Source organism: Eleutherodactylus coqui, chromosome 3, assembly GCF_035609145.1.
Source record: "Eleutherodactylus coqui strain aEleCoq1 chromosome 3, aEleCoq1.hap1, whole genome shotgun sequence".
Lineage (NCBI taxonomy): Eukaryota > Metazoa > Chordata > Amphibia > Anura > Eleutherodactylidae > Eleutherodactylus > Eleutherodactylus coqui.
This window is the reverse complement of record NC_089839.1, coordinates 69,071,562-69,090,374: the sequence shown is the minus strand read 5'-3', so window position 1 is coordinate 69,090,374 and position 18,813 is coordinate 69,071,562. Positions and strand designations below refer to the sequence as shown.

The window sequence follows — 18,813 nt, the reverse complement described above, 5'->3', positions numbered from 1 at the left end:
GAAGATAATCAATGGGACAATCGTATGGTCCGTGTGGTATTAGTGTCTCTGTCACTCTTTTGCTGAAGACCTCAACATAAAAAGCATATGGAACTGGTAGAACAGATAACTCTTGTGCTGCTAGGGTCTTCTGGACTGGAGAAACATAAGCCAAGCTGTGCGACTGATACTATGAACACCAATGAAAAATCTGTCCTAAACCCCATTTGATTACTAGAGAATGGAGCTGAAGTTAGGGTTGCCCTAGTAGCACTTGAACCCTTTCCAATCCAATTTCTATCCTGGTTTTCCTAGGTGGCTTACTCTTTTTCTGCTGTTATACAACGGCGCTATATGCTGGCTAAAGCCAGTACTGCATGAGGTGATACATGAGATAGGCTCCAACAGCAGAGAGGCTGGCAATATACAGTAAGAGAACCCTGACGGACGTCTTCTAACATCGGAGCTGTACAGCCTTAAATCATAATGTCTTCACAGGTCAGACAGTGGATTGGAAAGGGTTAAGAGAACATAGAAAGAGATCTTCTTAGAATGCATGACTCTTACTTGCAGAGATATAGGAGTGCTAATGTACTGAGCCACATTAGGGAAAGGTTTCCCATTAACTGAAGCAATGGTAATGGCCTCATAAGAAGTACAGTTGGGATATTGTACCAGTTTATGACTGCCTGGTGAAGAATGTTTCCTGCAGATCTGGAATCAAGGTAAGTTTATTCAGTAATACGAATGTTACTGCAGGATATGGTAACAGGAAGATAAATCTTTGGAGAGGAATCTCTTATACTTAGGGCAGCCTCTCCAAATGGCTGTAGGTACTGGAGTTTCCCTATTTTGCAGAACAGACTCAGACATAGAGTCCCTCACCACCACAGTAAAATTGCAGGTAAACAGAACACGAAACTGATTGGTTTAGGATTTTATAAGCTGCCAGACAATTATAGGTGGACAGGAAAGGGATAGCGAGAAGGGACAGAACGAGGCCAGAGCTTGGACACAGAAGAAGCTATTATGTCAACATTGACCAGAGTTTCTATGGAATGTTTCCATTACTTTGTTGAATCAAAACTATAAGGCATCAAATCTATAAAATGTTAAAATTGTTATTCTTGCAGGACTGTTACTTACTGGAGATTGAGAAGCTGAAAGCCTATTCTGAGAAGGTACTTGTTATACCAGATCCTTTTAAGACAAAGTGGTTGCCATTAAAAGGGTTGCCAAACTTCTGTCGATATTTCTTATTAAGACATATGACACATCAGAGAGGATGGTCTATTTCCTTACATGGTTCCCCATTTTTTTTGTTTTGTTGAGACAATCTGATTAAGTATAATTGCTGTTAAATTTAGCAAACAGAACTATAAATTGTCATTGGTGATTAGTCACAGTTTAATATACAGATTACATTTTTCTTCATTCACACAGATCAGCTACAATCGTTTGTAATATGAACAATAAATGGGCCTTTACATCATGTCTGAATGAGCGCTATTTAAACTGAATGATAAGTGAACGAGCCAACCATGATTTTTATGCCTGCATAAAACGAACGACGATGAGAAGTGGACAACTATAGCTCATCGTTGACTGCGTTTGCACTGAATGATTTTCATTCCGTCTAAAAGGGTCTTTAGCCTCCCCCACGTCCAAGAACTATTTTACGGCGTCGCCGCAGAGTCCAGAATCCATTAAAGTATGCAATGCATTATAGTCATAGATAGTAACACAGTAACATAGTTCGTAAGGCCGAATGAAGACAATGTCCATCTAGTCCAGCCTGTTTATCCTCCTGTGTTGTTGATCCAGAGGAAGGCAAAAAACCCCAAGAGCAGAAGCCAATTAGCCCTTTTGGGGGAAAAATTCCTTCCCGACTCCCTAATGGCAATCAGACTGTTCCCTGGATCAACCCCTAATAGTTCTTACCTGCCTGTATACCCGGATTAACAATTAACCTAAGATTTATAGCCTATAATATCCTTCCTCTCCAGAAAGACATCAAGTCCCCTTTTAAACTCCTCTATGGATTTTGCCATCACCACTTCTTCCGGCAGAGAGTTCCACAGTCTAACTGCTCTTACAGTAAAGAACCCTTTTCTATGTTGGTGATGAAACCTGCTTTCCTCTAAACGTAGCGCATGCCCTCTTGTTACCGTCGTAGTCCTGGGTATAAACAGATCCTGGGAGAGATCCTTGTATTGTCCCCTCATGTACTTATACATGGTTATTTGATCACCCCTTAGCCTTCTTTTTTCCAGGGTAAATAATCCCAATTTGGATAGCCTCTCTGGGTATTCCAGTCCCGTCATTCCATGTATTAATTTAGTCGGTCTTCTTTGAACCCCCTACAGTACTGGATGTAGCCTTTGTTTCCCGCATATAATACAAGCGTAACTTGCCATAGTTTCTTTTACGCATTTGACGTTCTCTTCCTTTTGCGCTCCTTGTTCTGTTCCAACCAACCGTCCGTGCAACTCAGGGATATTTATTATTTCCTGTACTTGTCTTATTTCACGAGAGTCAGACCATCCTTAGCGTGCCACCTATCCTGAGCTCTTGAAGGGAACATTGCACAGTGCTGATAACATAACAAATCCCACCCCAGGAATGCCCTCCACTTAACTTTTCACATCTTATTAAAAGTAGAGTTATTGATTGTTGTAGTTGACAGTGTAAAAATTCCTTTCAATAACTATAATACGAGAAGTTGATAAAAGAACCATTTAATCAAAAATTAAAATGAATGCACAGATAAATACATGGTAATCATAGAATGGTAGAGTTAGAAGGGACCTCCAGGGTCATCTGGTCCAACCCCCTGCTCAGTGCAGGATTAAGGCCACCTTCACACAGTCACGTTGCTACAAATCGCATGTATGTGAAGCCCATGCTTTCTTATGGGTTCCTTCACACATGCGATGTTCTATAGCATGCAACAACTCGACACAAAAACCTTGCGGGTCCCGCGATATGACCGCGACTCGTGAGGTTTTGTAGCCCATGTTTCCCTATGGAGTCTTCCACTTTTTTGCATCACACCCCACGAAAACGCGATTTTTGTGTGTTGCGATGCAACTTTGAGAGTAGGAAATCCTACTGTCAAACCTAAACTAAGCCCTGGCTGCAGGGAAAAAAAACACATACATCACCTTAGAAGCGCTGTCTGACGGTCCCCGGCACTGTTTCTATTCATCTCTTCTTGCTGGGGATTGAAAAATCCCAGCCTCCTCGAAGTGCTGGCTGTGATTGGCTGACGACAAAAAAAAAAAATGAAAAAGAAGACTACGGGGACCGAGAAGAAGCTGCGTCAGAATTCCTGGACAGCGCTTCTAGGTGATGTATACTTCCCCCCCTTTTTTTCCCTGCAGCTACAGCATATTTTGGGGTAGGGCTTATATTTCAAGACACCCCCGCCTACCCCCCCCCCTCAAAAAAAAAAATCCTCGCATATGGTGCTACAAAGTCGAGCAGCTTTGTAGCGCTAAAAAATCACGGTATCATTGCAAGAAATCGCAGACATATCGCACTGGCCAGCGATGCAAAATCACTGTGATTTTCTCACTGCGATGCCGTGTTGCCCGTGTAAAGGAGGCCTAAAGGTTGGCGCACTCCCCGTCAGGGATTAAAACCCTGGTCTCTCATGTGACAGGCAGGGATACTTACCACTTTACTAACAAAGAAGCTAAAGGGTGGCTTCACATGTGCGCTTGGGGTTCTGCTTTCCTGCTCCATTCAGGTAGCAAGAAAGGGGAATCCCCATGGTCAAACGGCTCAGTCTCTGGATGGAGCTGAATGGCGCTGGACAGACTCCATTGACTATAATGGTCTTTGTCTATTTTTGCCCAGCTGCTCCACTTTTGGACGAAAGAAAAAGTAAGCTTACAGGGTTTTTTTATCTGGTATTTTCAGCCAGATCAGTGATGGAACTTCTGGCTGGAGGTTCCTACGCGGATGTGTAACTGGCCTAACTTCACAAAGGTATTTGGTACATTATGTTATATATGTGGATTATTTTCTTAATACTAATGTGCCTTTGCAACTGTTACTCCTTGAATTATTTTTTTTCAGGTGAAGGCAGAAAACATGTCTCTGTCAGACACCATTAGAATATTGCAGCAGGAGCTGGAGAAGAGGTCCATATCGTCCTGTTTTAGCCCCCCAGTGTACACATCTGGAGCTGAGGTTCTGCTGATCTCTCATCGGAATGTACCAGAGTATACTCACACAGGAGCAACAGGTTACTTAATGGGAAGCGTGAATATTTAGGGCAAACCTACATTAAAAACCGAACAACTGACCGGACATATCCCTTTCAGTAAATGTATCCCTGGGCAATACGATTCCCTTTGTCAGTTATGTCCCTACATATTGGTACCAGGTTGAGCACGAAGAGAATTACATAGTACCTACACTGGATTGGAAGGCAAGAAAAAATGTAGTGTTCTCGACAGTTGAACCCCTACTAAGTAATAGCATATCTTTTGCATTATATTAAAACATATACAGCATTTGTGAGAAAACCCCAGTGATATTAGTGATGCCTGCAACAAATGTAGTAAAATAGAATAGTATGTTTTTAACACTAATACATTTCTGTACCTGTGCCAGGTCGGACCTGATGACTATTTATTGTTGTAAGGCAAGATTCTGTTCTTACACATCGATAACTGTGCTACAGTTGTCATCTGTGATATTTTTCAGCCCCACAACATGCCAGTTTTTCACTTTTTTGAAATGGTGAAATGTTGTAGAATCTAGATATTGGAGGCAGTCGTGCATAGCTAACTACTGAAATGTCTCAGCAGATTAATTTTTCTTGCATTTGATCTTTCCTTTTAACAAGCACAATGAAAGGTCAGATAAGCTCCATTAGTTGAGCATGGTCTTTTGTAGTTGCTGTTACACTGTCTATAAATAGTGATTGGCCAAGATAACACTCTCAAATGTGTTTCTAATTAAGGAGCCACAAGGTGAGGGTTCTTCCATTAGTCATGTGGGACTGCACATTAATTTCTACAAGGCATTAATATACAACTCCAAACGCACCCATAAGCCGACTGAAGCCCCAATTATACTCAAAATTCGTTCAACGGATAGGCTGATTGACAGTTTGAGTGATCATTTTGCATTAGCTCCTAATGGGCATTAACGCCCATTAGTAGCTTATTAGCTTAATTTGCATGTAAATGAACCTCCCTGTGCCTTATGCAGATAACAGCAGGTGGTCTGTTCTCTGCATACAGCTCTTTTGTTCTGCTGTGGGACTGCAGCTGGATACAATGATATCAGCGCTCCCCTGGAGAAACACAGCGTGCGGTCCCTGCTATCAGCTCTGCCGCCGAACGGTGGATTTTAAGCTCAACTAAAAATAATCGTTCGGCCAAAAACCAATGATGGTAGTATTTATATGCAACGATTATCGCTCAAAAGACATCATTTGAGGGAATTTTGAGCGATAATCGTTGTGTGTAAATGGGGCTTAAGGGTTCTTTTACACGTCAAGATAAATTGGAACGAGTATGCAACCAGCCATGAAGAACCAATTGTCTATCGTTCGCTTGGGATGCATTTACATCGGACAATAATTGGGTAGTTTTGATCATTCATTGGATCATAACGAGCTTCTAGTCAACCCTTCTGCCACTACTTTCTATGCAGCAAATCATTACAAAAGGGATTTGCAGCAGACAAATGATGATTTGTGGGTTTGCATTATAAATAACGACACATCAGCGATTGTTTGCTCCCTGCATGAGTTTACATTCAACAATTAACATGCAAATCCCTTGATCTAACGATTATTTGCACAATAATTGTACCATGTAAAAGGGCTCTAAAGTGAGTCTTTCTGATTTTCTTTATCCTGTGCACCTTGCAAACATTCAGTCCTGTTTATGCTACCACGCTACACATCTGATGCCATGACACTACTGTGAGTAGACCCACATACAGGAGTGTGATGGCTCTGAACATAGTGTCAAGGCGTCTTACATAGAGACAATATAATTTGTTAAACCAAACAAGAATATACAATTATTTGCATTATCTAAGACAGGCAAAGTGCTGGTGGCGATTGCAGGAAGCTCTTATCTCATCACAAGAGAACACTGAACACTCACTAAAAATTAAAAAATATATATATTCCAGCAGTTTCTCCCATTATAACCTTCCTTCCTTCGATTCTATTTTATTTCATATTGCAATTACAACTGAGAAGTATATACAGAAAATTTCTCTATGTGTCCTGGGAGATCAACCATTTCCCTCTTCCTTCTGCAATGTCCACAGTAGGAGATCAGCTTACCCTAGTTCTGGAAAGGGGTTTTCTGGTTCTAGGATATTGATGAGCTATAACCAATATAGGTCATCAATAGTTGATCCTTGCCAATCAGCTGTTTGAAGAGGCCACAGCATTCAGGCAAGCATTGCTGCATCTTCACTGTATACCAAGCACAGTGCCATACAATTAAAAAATTAAATCTTGTTATTTGTACAGCGCCAACTTATTCCACAGTGCTTTTTTAGGTAATTTATTTATTACCCCCCACCAAGCTGGGTACTCATTTTACTGACCTCAGAAGGATGGAAAGCTGTGTCAACCTTGAGCAAGCTACCTGAACCATGCAGGGATTGAACTCGCAACCTTCAGGTCGAGAGTGAGAGCTTAGGACTGCATTTCTGCTGCCTTAAAACTCTGCTCTGCTTCGTATAGCAGCTCAATCCAATTCACTTGCATGAATGTGACGTCCTGGACTGTGAAGAAGCCGCAATGCTCCAGAGAGCCGAAGGCGCTTCGAACAGCTGATTGGCGGGTTTGTGTTGACAAACCTCCACTGATTGGATATTGATAACCTCTCTTGAGGATAGGTCATTAATAATATAGTCCAGAAAAAACCCTTTAAGTCCATCCCTAGCTAAGCCCTGCTTTTTAGGGGACACAAATCAGAAGGAATGAACCCCTGTGTTATCGGCAGGATTTCTACAAGACTGTATGTTTAAGGATCATGCAGAAAATCCTGTAGACTCCCACACTATATAAAAAACGTAATGTCCGGTTTACTTTCACCGTTATTTTCTCAGTTTTATTTCTGTAATGACCCTGAGGAACCTTTGGGATGTAATCAGCAGTTCCTTGGAATATTAAGGAGAGCAACAATACTAAAAAGACCCCGACAGGCTACATGTTAATACTGAACCCTGATTGGGCATATGTTATTACCGTCAGTATTACCATAAAAGATATTACAGAAATCTCATAGAATTGTATAAATTCAGGGATGATATGGGGTGAGGAGGAAAAACTTGATTAAGGAAGATCTGGTACCCGGATAGGTTGGCCCATGTAAGTAGTATATCACTGGGCCAAGTCTGTTCTGCTTTTAGCCAAAACACCTCAAAAATATTGTGCCTTTGACTAATAGGACCATATTCATAGTTATGAGTCAACTCTGTTCATTTGAAGTGTTCCCCACAACCCTTTTTCACAGCGAATTGCCAGGCTACTAAGTCCCAAAGGCCAAAAATGTAAATCCATGTGTTTAAAGTGCTTTTCTGGGTATAAACTATGATGACCTAGCCTCAGTATTTGGGTGAGCGCCGCTGTCACTACAGTCCATACCAGGCACAGTACTGTATATTGTATAGCCGTCTTGCCTGGTATTGCAGTCTAATCCCATTCATATCTCAGGTCATGTGACTGATGAACATGATGTCACAGTCCTGGTAGAGGCCAAAGTGCTCGCTCAAGCTCGATGGCCTCTTCTATGAGCTGATCAGTGGGGATTTCGAGTAGCGCATCCCAATGATCAACTTGATAACCTAGATTATTCCTGGAAAACCCCTTTAAGATAATCTAGATCACATAATAAACGGCTACACTCTTAGTAACCTAGAAATTCTTCCAAGACTGTCTTAAAGGTCAACGGCCAAGATGGGTTGACCTTTCCATTGATAAGCTTCTCTGAGTGTCATTGGTAATGTTAAAACTGGTGTCTTCCCTCTGCCTCAATACATGGTGTACATTTTAAATATTTGTTTGATTTATTGGCAATTTAAAGGACACAGTGATCAATAATACCATTATCTCCATAGGGCTTATTTAATGACTGTATTTTTACAATTTTTAGATTACAAGTTCCAGGAGCTCTGTAGTTGTGGAAGAAATCTACAGCATGCAAGTTCAGCATCTAATAAAAGTTCTGCAGTGGAAGATGATGTAACGGAGAAGGAAATCTATAGACAGATGTAAGGAATGGGTTACATTTTCTCTTGATGACAGAGTACATGATGCATACTGCAATAATACAAAAGACCAGGATCAGCTTTACCCTTCCTATGTTTCATATGAGTGTGGTAGTGTGGGTATGTTGGTGCACAAAATGGTATAAAATGGTGTGGTGGCTTCACAAGGACGTATGTGGATTTGCGCACGACTTAGCGCAATGTATTTGCCTATGAACGAGTTCTTTTTGCACACATATCAGCATATTCTACTGTATTTTTTTGTGCTCGCAGGGCATGGCTTTTTGTGCACATGACACAATCACACCCTGATTTAAATGGCTATTTTAGCCTAATGAGGTCCAAATGTGTTCTTTTCCCCATGGTATAGCGCAACGTATTGTAGCATATTACGTACGCATTTGCACATCCCCCAAAAATGTCTACGGGTACCTTTGGTGTATAAATGCACACAAAAGTAAAGCATGCTGCGTTTTTCCGCACATATGAAGAGGCAATCTGAGTGAAGCCAAATACCACCAACTGAATCCGCCATTATATATGTTATGAACTTCTTCGTTTCTATTATACTCTTGCCCAACGTTTGTGTGAAAGGCTGCAAATAGTGAATTCAAGTATTTTATGCAAAAAAATTGTAGGTAACTCGGTAAGATAGAACAAGTAAAAAAAACACAGAAGTGATACATGATACACAGTATAATGGTCTGGAGCCAGGACAGGCCCTAGGTGTGTATGAAGCCCCTTGGGTGCCTCTTACCTATACCACTTTTGACTAAAGATTGAACCAAAGAAGCATCAGATAATACATCTTCAACTTTGTTATTGAATTTACAAAAATGAGAGTATACGTATAGAGGCTAGACTAGGCTCTTCATCAGGTCTTCAGCTTTAGTGTAGAGCATGTTTATCAGATTTCAATGGATCTTCAAATTGCAGTTGTTCCTGGCAACTGTCCAGCTTAGACTGGTGCTGACAACAGCCCTGATGAGACCTATATAGTGGCCTACGTCGTTCAACACCTCCTTCTTTGTGGTGGGCCACTGTACATGAAGGTGTAGCACACTGCTTTCCCATGCAGTTATATACAATGGTGGGCTTATGAATGTGAGCTTGATGGAGGCCAAAAGGACAATCTTATTCTATTGCTCAAAGAACTGATGCGTTTATTTAATTCTGGCAGGAAACGAGAAAGGAACCTGTTACTTGATGTCATGGTCATCATGTATGAGAGAAGATGGTTTGTGGAAGAAGCTGTGCCACACGTCAGAAGAGCCTTGAGGAAATGTGGAGGCCAATCGCTCGAAGCAGATTAGATATGGAATATCTGCAATATTTCGCAGTATGACAGTATCGTAACCAATGTATTGCGTTAGTAATAAAAGGTTACTGAGGCAGAGCACATGGTGTTACCAAACACAAATGACCATTTATATTGTAATTAATATATTGACCAGACATTCTATAAACCCTCACATTGGAACTCTGCTATGTATTGTATTGTCATAGATTCATTATCTGCAGTTTGTTGAAATTGCGTAAAAAAAATAGGCGACAACAATTGAACCAGCCATGGTCATCAAGCCTCCTCAGACTCCTAAATGGCAAATCTGCCTACGTCTCCTGTTCTACTCAATCGCAATCAAGCTGGTCTTCTGCTGTTATATCCCAGCTGTGGTTAGGAACAAAGAGTTGTGGATTCGGACACATTGGTTGAAGCATCAGCATAGTATTTGGGTGCAATTTTCTTGACTGTCCATTGCAGAACCATTCTTGACATTGTCCTTTAACCGATTCTGTTGATACTTTGCTGATATCTACAGGATCCCGATCCCTTGTATACTCTTGACACTTGCATGAGAAAACTCCACATTGTTATGTTTTGGGTTTTTTTTAAACATGGACACAGCTAGTCTAACACCAATGACCATGCTTGGTTTGAAGTCACTCAGATCATTCGATTTTTCCATTGCAGTAGTAATAATAAACAGCTTGCATGATAATATAGGATCAGCTCCTAACTAAACGTATTGTGAAATAGTCCTTCAGGGCGTGGGGCTGGCGCAGACACTCTGGACTAGACAGTTGATAAACTTACTTCAGTTTATTTCAGAAGACAAACAGAAAAAGTCCATTTCAACGTAAGAAATGAAAAAGGTGCACAACGCAGGGTGCTCAGGTCCACACAGCAAGATGTTGCCCTCTCCTCAGCTGGTCAGGCACTGACTCCCTGGAGCTGCAGTCTTTTATGCTCCAGTAACAGGGTCGGTGTCTACAGCTGAGCTTCCTAGGAATCAGGGTGAAGTTGTGGACTGGACCGCCACCCTGTCCAGACTAAGAGCCTGGGAGGGAGATATACTCCATCCACAACTTCACCCTTTAATTGCCTACAGTAAATACAATTGCAAGGGGGGAAAAAGTGAACTCTTTAGAATCGCCTACATTTCTGTATTGATTACTAATAAAATATGGTCTGATTGTGTAGCTTTATAATTTTGACTTTGCTAACAAAACAGTTACAATGTTCATACTTTTTATTGAGTGCATTAACTAATTATCCATGATACAGGGAGAATAAGTAAGTGAAGTTCCTGAGTATAATAATCTGTAAAGCAGCAATCACCCCCACCAAACTTTTTCTGTTGCTGCAAAGAAGATTGCACAAATGTTTAAAAGAACTTTTTGAACCATTCACAGCCCCCATCTTCAGGTCATCTACAGCATCTCAATTGGGTTAAGGTCAGTACTCTGACTCGGCCATTCCAAAACACAAATCTTATTTTCTACTCATTCTGTAGTTGATTTACTTTTGAGCCTTGTTTTATTCTTTTGTTGTATAACCCAAGGTCCATTGATCTTAAGGTCATGGACTGCTGACCTAACATTGTCCTGGAAAAGGTTTGATACTTCCTAGACTGTATTGTTCCCTCAATGACTGCACGACTTCCAGGCTCTAAGGCAGCAAAGCGGCCAAACCATGATGCTCCCTCAACCAACCGAAACACCTTTTGCCAATTAGCTCTTGGAGAACAGAGGTTCACTTGGTTTTATTCCCTGCACTGTGGAAGTTTAATTAATGTTCTGTTTTTGTATTCTAAGTTTATATTGTGTTTGTCTAGAATTGTGACAAGTAATAAAATGTAGCCCAATTATAAGATCAATGCAGAAATCCAAGTTATTCTAAAAGGGTTTATTTACTTTGTCTTGCAACTGTATGACTTATTACAATAAACCAAGACACTAGAAATGTGAGAACAGAATAGCAGGCACTGCAAGATTTTTAGTAGTAAAACAAATTTTGGAACTTAAATATGTGGGGGTAGATTGTTTATGTAGCGTTAGACATTGGTGAACTTAGAATAATGGAAATCACTGCTTTCTAGGAAGCTTATATCCTGAGGAGTCTATGGATAATACCCATGATATATATTTAAAAAGACTTGTATTACACTCACAATACACACTGAAGGTCTAGAGGTCAACAGTGAATGGAAGGTTTCTTACATACCCCCTTGTGTAGGCATGCTTGCATGTCTATAGTACTTTAGAACAAATGTAATCTTCTACAAAACACTCTTCTAGTTTCTGAGCGCCATCAATGAGCAGGATAATATTTCTATAGGGCGAGATATGTATCATAGGTCTATACAGTATCAGGGTGCGGGCAGACGAGCGCATAAACGGCGCGTTTTTGCGACCAAACGTATATACGTGACCATCTGAGGCAATAATTTCGAATGTATTTGTTCACATGGGCGATTTTACAGCGCGTAAAAACGGCAATTCGAAAAAAACGGAACATATGCGACCGAAATACGCGCCAACGCATATTTGATGGCCGAAAAGACCATTTGCAAAGTAGGAACAAAAGAAAATACGCTTTCTAGCTCTGGTCGTGATTGGTGAAAAACGATCGCTCGGGCGATTATACGTTGCACTCGTGCGAATGTAAATACGCCTACGCTCGTCTGCCCGCACCCTCAGGGAGTTTCTCAGAATTCCTTAATAGATCATTAATAGTGGCTAAAGATTTTGTGATAAAGACATGACAGGTGCTCGAAGTCTGGAAAATATATTTATTTGATGCAAACATTTACAGTTTATAAAGCCACATTATCAAACACAAATTTCGTTAGATATCCTAATAAATTATTGCAAAAAATAAAATTTACATTTCTAATTCTGCAAACACTAAGAAAAAAAAGAAAAAAAAAAAGGAGGAGGAGATATTAGCTTCTTCCAAAGGATCCTGTCCTTGGTTGAAACCCGTAGTATTCCAACATAATTGACTGGCTATAAAGCATTAAATATTTGTCAACGGATCTTGCCGATTTAGTAAAGACCTGCTGACAGCCTAATTTATATAGGTGAAGTCTGTCCAGACCCGATCTTCTATTGGCGGAAACAAGTGTTGCAGGGGTTTTAGTTGGTTCCCTGAGATAAAGTGTTGTCTGCCAGCTGTTACACTCACTCCCCCTATTAACACAACATACCCAATTGGTGGAGCTGGCTAAGCATGTTATGCGGAATGTTAACAGTTGACTAAACAACCTGGGATCTCTGGTTTAGAAAAACCATTTACAAATTCCTTACAAGGAAATTCTGAATTTAAGACCCTCATATATTAGTCACACCAGAGAGTGGGTACAAAGGTTACTCGCAGCGGAATCCGACCTTGTGCCCGGCCACATATTATCAGTTTCTGCAACATTTCTGCCCTAACAATCAATCAAGTTGAATCAGCCAACCCAAACAACCAATCAGGTTGAATCAGCCAACCCAAACAACCAATCAGGTTGCTGGAATTGTGAATCAGAACCAATCTGGTTGCTGGAATTGCTGAATACGGCAGAGGTGTTGCAGAAATTGATAATATGCTGCCCGGCTGGTGATCCCTGCGTGCCTGTCCGGGTTCTTCATAATGTGTACTGCGGATGTGCCGGCCATGAGCAATACAAATTAAGCCGTGCCATCGCTAGGCGATGACACTGTGGACAGGCCGCGGATTGGACGGCTTCCATTGACTTTAATGGAAGCAGTTCACGCGGAATCCGCACGGAAATAGAACATGCTGCGATTTTCCCTCAGCGAGTGGAAAAAAAAAAAATCGCAATTGATTTCCGCTCATTGATATGGAAAAGCGATTTCCAATAGCATGGTTGTGGGCAGTATTTGCTACAGAATCCGGAGGCAGACACCCGCTCCGGATTCGGCAATGCAAATATGCTCATGTGCATTGGGCCGTAGCCTTAAGACTCCTCCTTTCATTAATCCATAAAACATTTGCAGCCAGATGTCTATGTTATTAGCAGGATGAAGGTTTAAACGGATTGTCTGGCTGAAAAAAAAATGACAGATAACTTGAGTTTTGAAATGGAAAGCAAAAAACTGTATGATCGCTTTAAAAATCGAAACTATCCGAAAAATGTCATTGACCAAGCATTTCTCTTTGCATCATCACAAGAAAGGACCGATCTTCTTCAACCGAAGATTCGCCCCTCAGATAACAAAGCCAGGATTATCGGCACTTACGACACTTGCTCGATACAAGTAAGGAATATCCTCAATTATTATTGGGATATCCTTAAACGCGATAAAGACCTGTATGACCATCTTCCTGAAAAACCATCTATTACATTCCGCCGAGGCCATAATCTAAAAGACCATCTAGTGAAAAGTCATCTCCTCCCCGATGAAAAGCAAATTACCTGGCTTGGCTCCAGTAGGCCCCAAGGTAGCTTCCCATGTCAGGGCTGCCTCGCTTGCCCTTTTATTCTGCGCGGTAACACCTTCAAGTCATCATCCACTAATACAGTCTATTCATGCAGAGATTTTATTAACTGCAGAACACAAAACATAGTCTATCTTGCCACATGTTCTTGCCCCATGAACTATGTGGGCAAGACAATTCGACAATTTCGTCGCAGAATTCTTGATCACCTAGGGAACATCAGACGCCATGAGTCGACCCCCCTAGCAGACCATATGTGGAAATTCCACAATGGTGACACAAAACAACTTAAATTTCAGGGGATTGAAATCCTCAGGACTCACGGACGGCGTGGTGACACAGACAAAAAACTTCTGTGCAAAGAGGCAGCATGGATCTATCGACTGAACACAGTTAATCCGAATGGTCTAAACGAGAATCTGTGTTTCAATTGCTTTTTGTAAATTTTCCACAACAAATTTCTCTATCTCGGAGTATACAGCCGGCATCTATCAGTCATTGACTCTATTATGAGATTATCAATATCGCATCTCCATTAATTTTCTATTGCTGCGATATACATAAGAATTAGAGATGAGCGAGCGTACTCGGATAAGCACTAATCGCTCGAGTAATTTGCTTTATCCGAGTAACGCTGTGCTCGGGTCTGAAGATTCGGGTGCCGGCACGGAGCGGGGAGCTGCAGGGGAGAGCGGGGAGGAACGGAGGTAAGATCTTTCTCTCCTTCTCTCCCGCCCGCTCTCCCCTGCTCCCCGTTGCGACTCACCTGTCAGCCGCAGCGGCACCCGAATCTTCAGACCCGAGCACAGCGATACTCGGATAAGGCAAATTACTCGAGCGAGTAGTGCTCATCTGAGCACGCTCGCTCATCTCTAATAAGAATCTAACAAAAATTGGCCCATCGATGCGAATAATTATCGCTCTAGTTTTTCATTGCGTTTAGTGAGCAATATCTTAAATACTACGCTTATTTGATGTCACCTGACCGTCTTGCATACGAGATATATGCAATATATGCTAAATTATTTGCATAATGTCTCGCTTAAAATAAATCAATAGCGTTGTACCGCATTTAAGCATATAAAATACTTCTTTTTGTGCTTATAGTCAACAGTCATAAATCCTTACTAAATGCATCCTATATAATTTATGTTGTAGCATTAAATCGGTCCAAACTGCAATGTGCATTTGCCAGATTCACATATCCTTGTTCTGGGCAGTGCAGATCACATGACCGCTATTGCTATGGCAATCTACATCGCTTCTATTAAGCCATTTCTTGGAATGAAGCCGATCATGTGACACAACAGGACGTCAAGACGCGCTATGTCACATGACAGACGTGATGACGTCACAGCGCTGCGCGCGCATGCGCAATCTCGCTTCGCTGGTATCGATTTTTCTAAAGCGAAATCTGAAGATCAAAGTACACATGCGGACAATCAGACCATTCGGGAGGCTACTGCATCACTTGCTCTCACGGATACATTCAGTCTGAGCCTAACAGCAGATCAAAAACAGACGTCTTTCACTCCAGATTAATGGAGCCATATTAGCTCCTCCCTTTGTAGCACTTGATTGGCTGATCCTTTACACCACCCCCCTTTCGGGGAGGGCAACATAGTATATCAGCAGCAGCACTTTGGGCTCACAAACATATGCCTGAGCTCACCATCAGAGTTCTAGGCTCTACCATTTTTGTTATTTTATCTGAATGTGTGTGTGCAAGAGATAGGTCTCGGACCTAGGCAGCAAAGATATCGCTCTGCTCGTGCTACTACGCGCTGCCTAAGAGACTATTATGGAATGAATGGGATCTAAAAAAGCTCTACTTAGCCTAGAACTTTATTATATTTACTTCCTGATTATACCACTGCCGGGCTGCTTTATATCTGCAGAGCTAATTATACGAACAAGCTATAGACCAATATTATTTCGCTACTTTGCGACCTTGTTCGAAAATTACTGGATGATGAACTGAGTATGGGTTCTAAATAATTCCCTACTTGATAGTTCTGATCCCACTTCATTCCTCATAGATTAATAGATGTGCAGTATCTAGCTAGAAAGTATTACACTTTCTGCACCTCTCTTAATTAATCTATACGACCACACTAACAAAAAGTTGACAGAGACTGATTAACCTCTTGTGCCCCAAAACACGATTGTGGCACTTCCTCTCTTCTTTGAGGCTTCCTAATGATATCATATCTGTCAAAAAAACACTACTATGACAATCCAAGTCTGATAATGGTGTCACATCTCATGGCATAACTCATGCAATTTCTCCTGATGAACTACCAATAATTCCAGTAGGGAAACAACCATTTTTTCACATAAAACGAGTCCATCATTTTCTTTTGAGTGATATGAGTCTATATATCGAACAATAACCACTTCATACTAAGAGAGTTTACCATTTCTCTCGAATGATGTGAATCAATATACTTTTGAGTTAAACATCTGAGGTACTGTCTTGGTTTCCTCAACTCATATGAGTAGTTGAGTTGTTATCAATCCTAACAAACTCCTATATTGTCAACTACCCTGAATGTGACCACTCCTATCTTTAAATTATAGACGGTCGCTATATTGATGCAATAGTGTGCGTGACACTCTCCCTATATATCATAGGCAGTGGGGCCCCGTTCGGTTGGCCATCTGATTGATTGATCCTCATTGACTAGATCATCGGGAGTGTCGCACGATGTTGAGCAACTTTGCTCAAGTACCAACTTGTTCTCAGATTCCTGATATCTGTAATATTACACTTATCAAATCACGTATCATCTGATGCATCACTAGCGACTTTTGAGTCTCAATTTTACGAAAGTCTTGGTTGGGTGATTGTAACACTCTAGTTACCCACCTGACTATGGTGTTCTCTGTCTCTATGTATGTTTTGTTTGTCTTAGCCCAAGTCATTATTTTATGTTAGTTCTTAATAAAAGCTATATTTTAGTCTGTCTGTCACTGTGAAGGGCTGAAAAAAAAAATGCATTCACCTCTCCAGATTCCCTGCTACCCCTGTGCCAGTCCCCCACAGGCTCCTTGCTTCTACAATGACCTCATTTATACTAAGGAGATATGACTGTTGCAGCCAATCATTGGCTCACTTTAGCTGGTGATTAACTGCAGTGGTCACATGTACTTGTGTTGGGATCTTATGGCTGCTGCCGTAGGAAGTGATGACTGGAAGGGGACCAGGCACCAGCGTAACAAAAGTGACGGGATTGGTTGAAAGTAAATATTTTTTTAAATGTTGTGCCTCCATAGCGAGCTGCTTTGAAACAAGTCTCCTCTTTCTCAATAACCAATTTAATCATAAGAAAGGCATGTAAGTGTCATGATCTTGAAATAAAATGTAAGTGGAAACAACAGGTACTGAGTTAAGCACACGAAATGTGATCACATGTAGTTATAAAAATATTTAAGTATCTCTATATAAATAGCATTTACATGGCCTTTTATATCTTTGATCTGGATCATCAACCACTAATGTTGGCAACTAAGGGTCCTTTTACATGGGCAGATAATCTGCCAGTGCTAATGACAACTCACTGACAATTAGAAGAAAGGTACAGCCAGCTGCCCAGTGAGCAACACATTTGCTCATTCATTGGCTGATCATCCATCTTTATACACGACCTGATTGTTGGGCAAGCAAGTGTTCGTAGGATCATTCAGGCCCGATAAATCGGCCAATGTAAAAGGACATTTAGTTACAGTATGAAACACTGTTGCTATGATTGGAATTACTGGAGGACAAATAACCAAAGGCGAGTTAACCCTTTCCAATCCACTGTCGGACTTCTGAAGACATTATGATTTAAGGCTATACAGCTCCAATGTTGGAAAACGCCCATCGGGGGTTCTCTTACTATATTTTGCCAGCCGCTCTGCTGTCAGAGCCTATTCAACGTGTCACCTCATGCTGTACTGGCTTAAGCCAGCATATAGCGCCATTGTATAAAGGCCGAAAAAGCCCCCTAGGAAAACCAGGATACAAATTGGATTGGAAAGGGTTAAACTATCAGCTAATGCTAATCTTAATATCAGGAAGGAGAACTTTGAAAAAAAGATTGTACATCAATTCTAAAATGGATTTTCAAAGTAAGCGCACCAGTCTCATCAGATCTAAGATCTAGTCAATAATGTATGTGATGTGCGTCGTGAAATCTGGTGACAGAGCCTCTCTAATCTATTAGGAGCTTCAGACTAAATATCTTTGTGTTTTAGAGCCCTGCGACTTGAGCCGATACTTGACAAACATGCTTTTCTACGGAAATTAATCACAATACAAAAAGGTTCAAATTGTCATTGTAACCAATTCTAACCAGATACAGATATACTGCTGGATGCTGCCATACTGTCACAAGAGAAATTCTATCCAAGTCATAGAGCACAGTCTGCTGTTGGCCATAGATATTGCATGGTTGACAGCAGTTCCTGGGATACACGGTCAATTCATAATATTCAATAGCCCAATGGCCTCAATGTTTCGTTTTCCGAGTAAGACAGATTTTTAGCTATGTGATCCTTTGTTTCTCTCAAGGTAAATGATGGTGACAGCCAATTATCTACATCAGTGCATAGAAGTCTTGTTACATGCCTATAGGTCTTTTTACATGGGTTGAGTTCTCAAATCGGTGCCTATTTAATTTTACTTGACACGGCCAGAGAATTGGCTTTGGGAAATGAATGGTCAGTACTACAATTGTTTATCCCAACAGGCTGGCTGTACATCCTCCTGTTCACACGGGGAGATGTACGGTCAATCAGCAAGCTTGCTGAAACCGAACAATTAGCTGACAAACGAACGTTTGCTCGTTCGTCAGCTGATTGTTCGT

The 18,813-nt window shown here is 41.1% G+C and overlaps 1 protein-coding gene across 1 annotated transcript in view; it reads left to right on the top strand.

Moving 5' to 3' along the window:
- LOC136620754 (myosin-6-like) overlaps positions 1-9,715 on the top strand; it is a 101,740-nt gene extending 92,025 nt beyond the window's left edge. Inside the window, exons 8-11 of the mRNA XM_066595723.1 lie at positions 1,113-1,160; positions 4,063-4,231; positions 8,121-8,238; positions 9,416-9,715. Coding sequence (XP_066451820.1) covers positions 1,113-1,160; positions 4,063-4,231; positions 8,121-8,238; positions 9,416-9,548 — 468 coding nt within the window. The 3' untranslated portion in view covers positions 9,549-9,715. The remainder of the gene's footprint in view (positions 1-1,112; positions 1,161-4,062; positions 4,232-8,120; positions 8,239-9,415) is intronic.
- Positions 9,716-18,813: the final 9,098 nt, after the last annotated feature.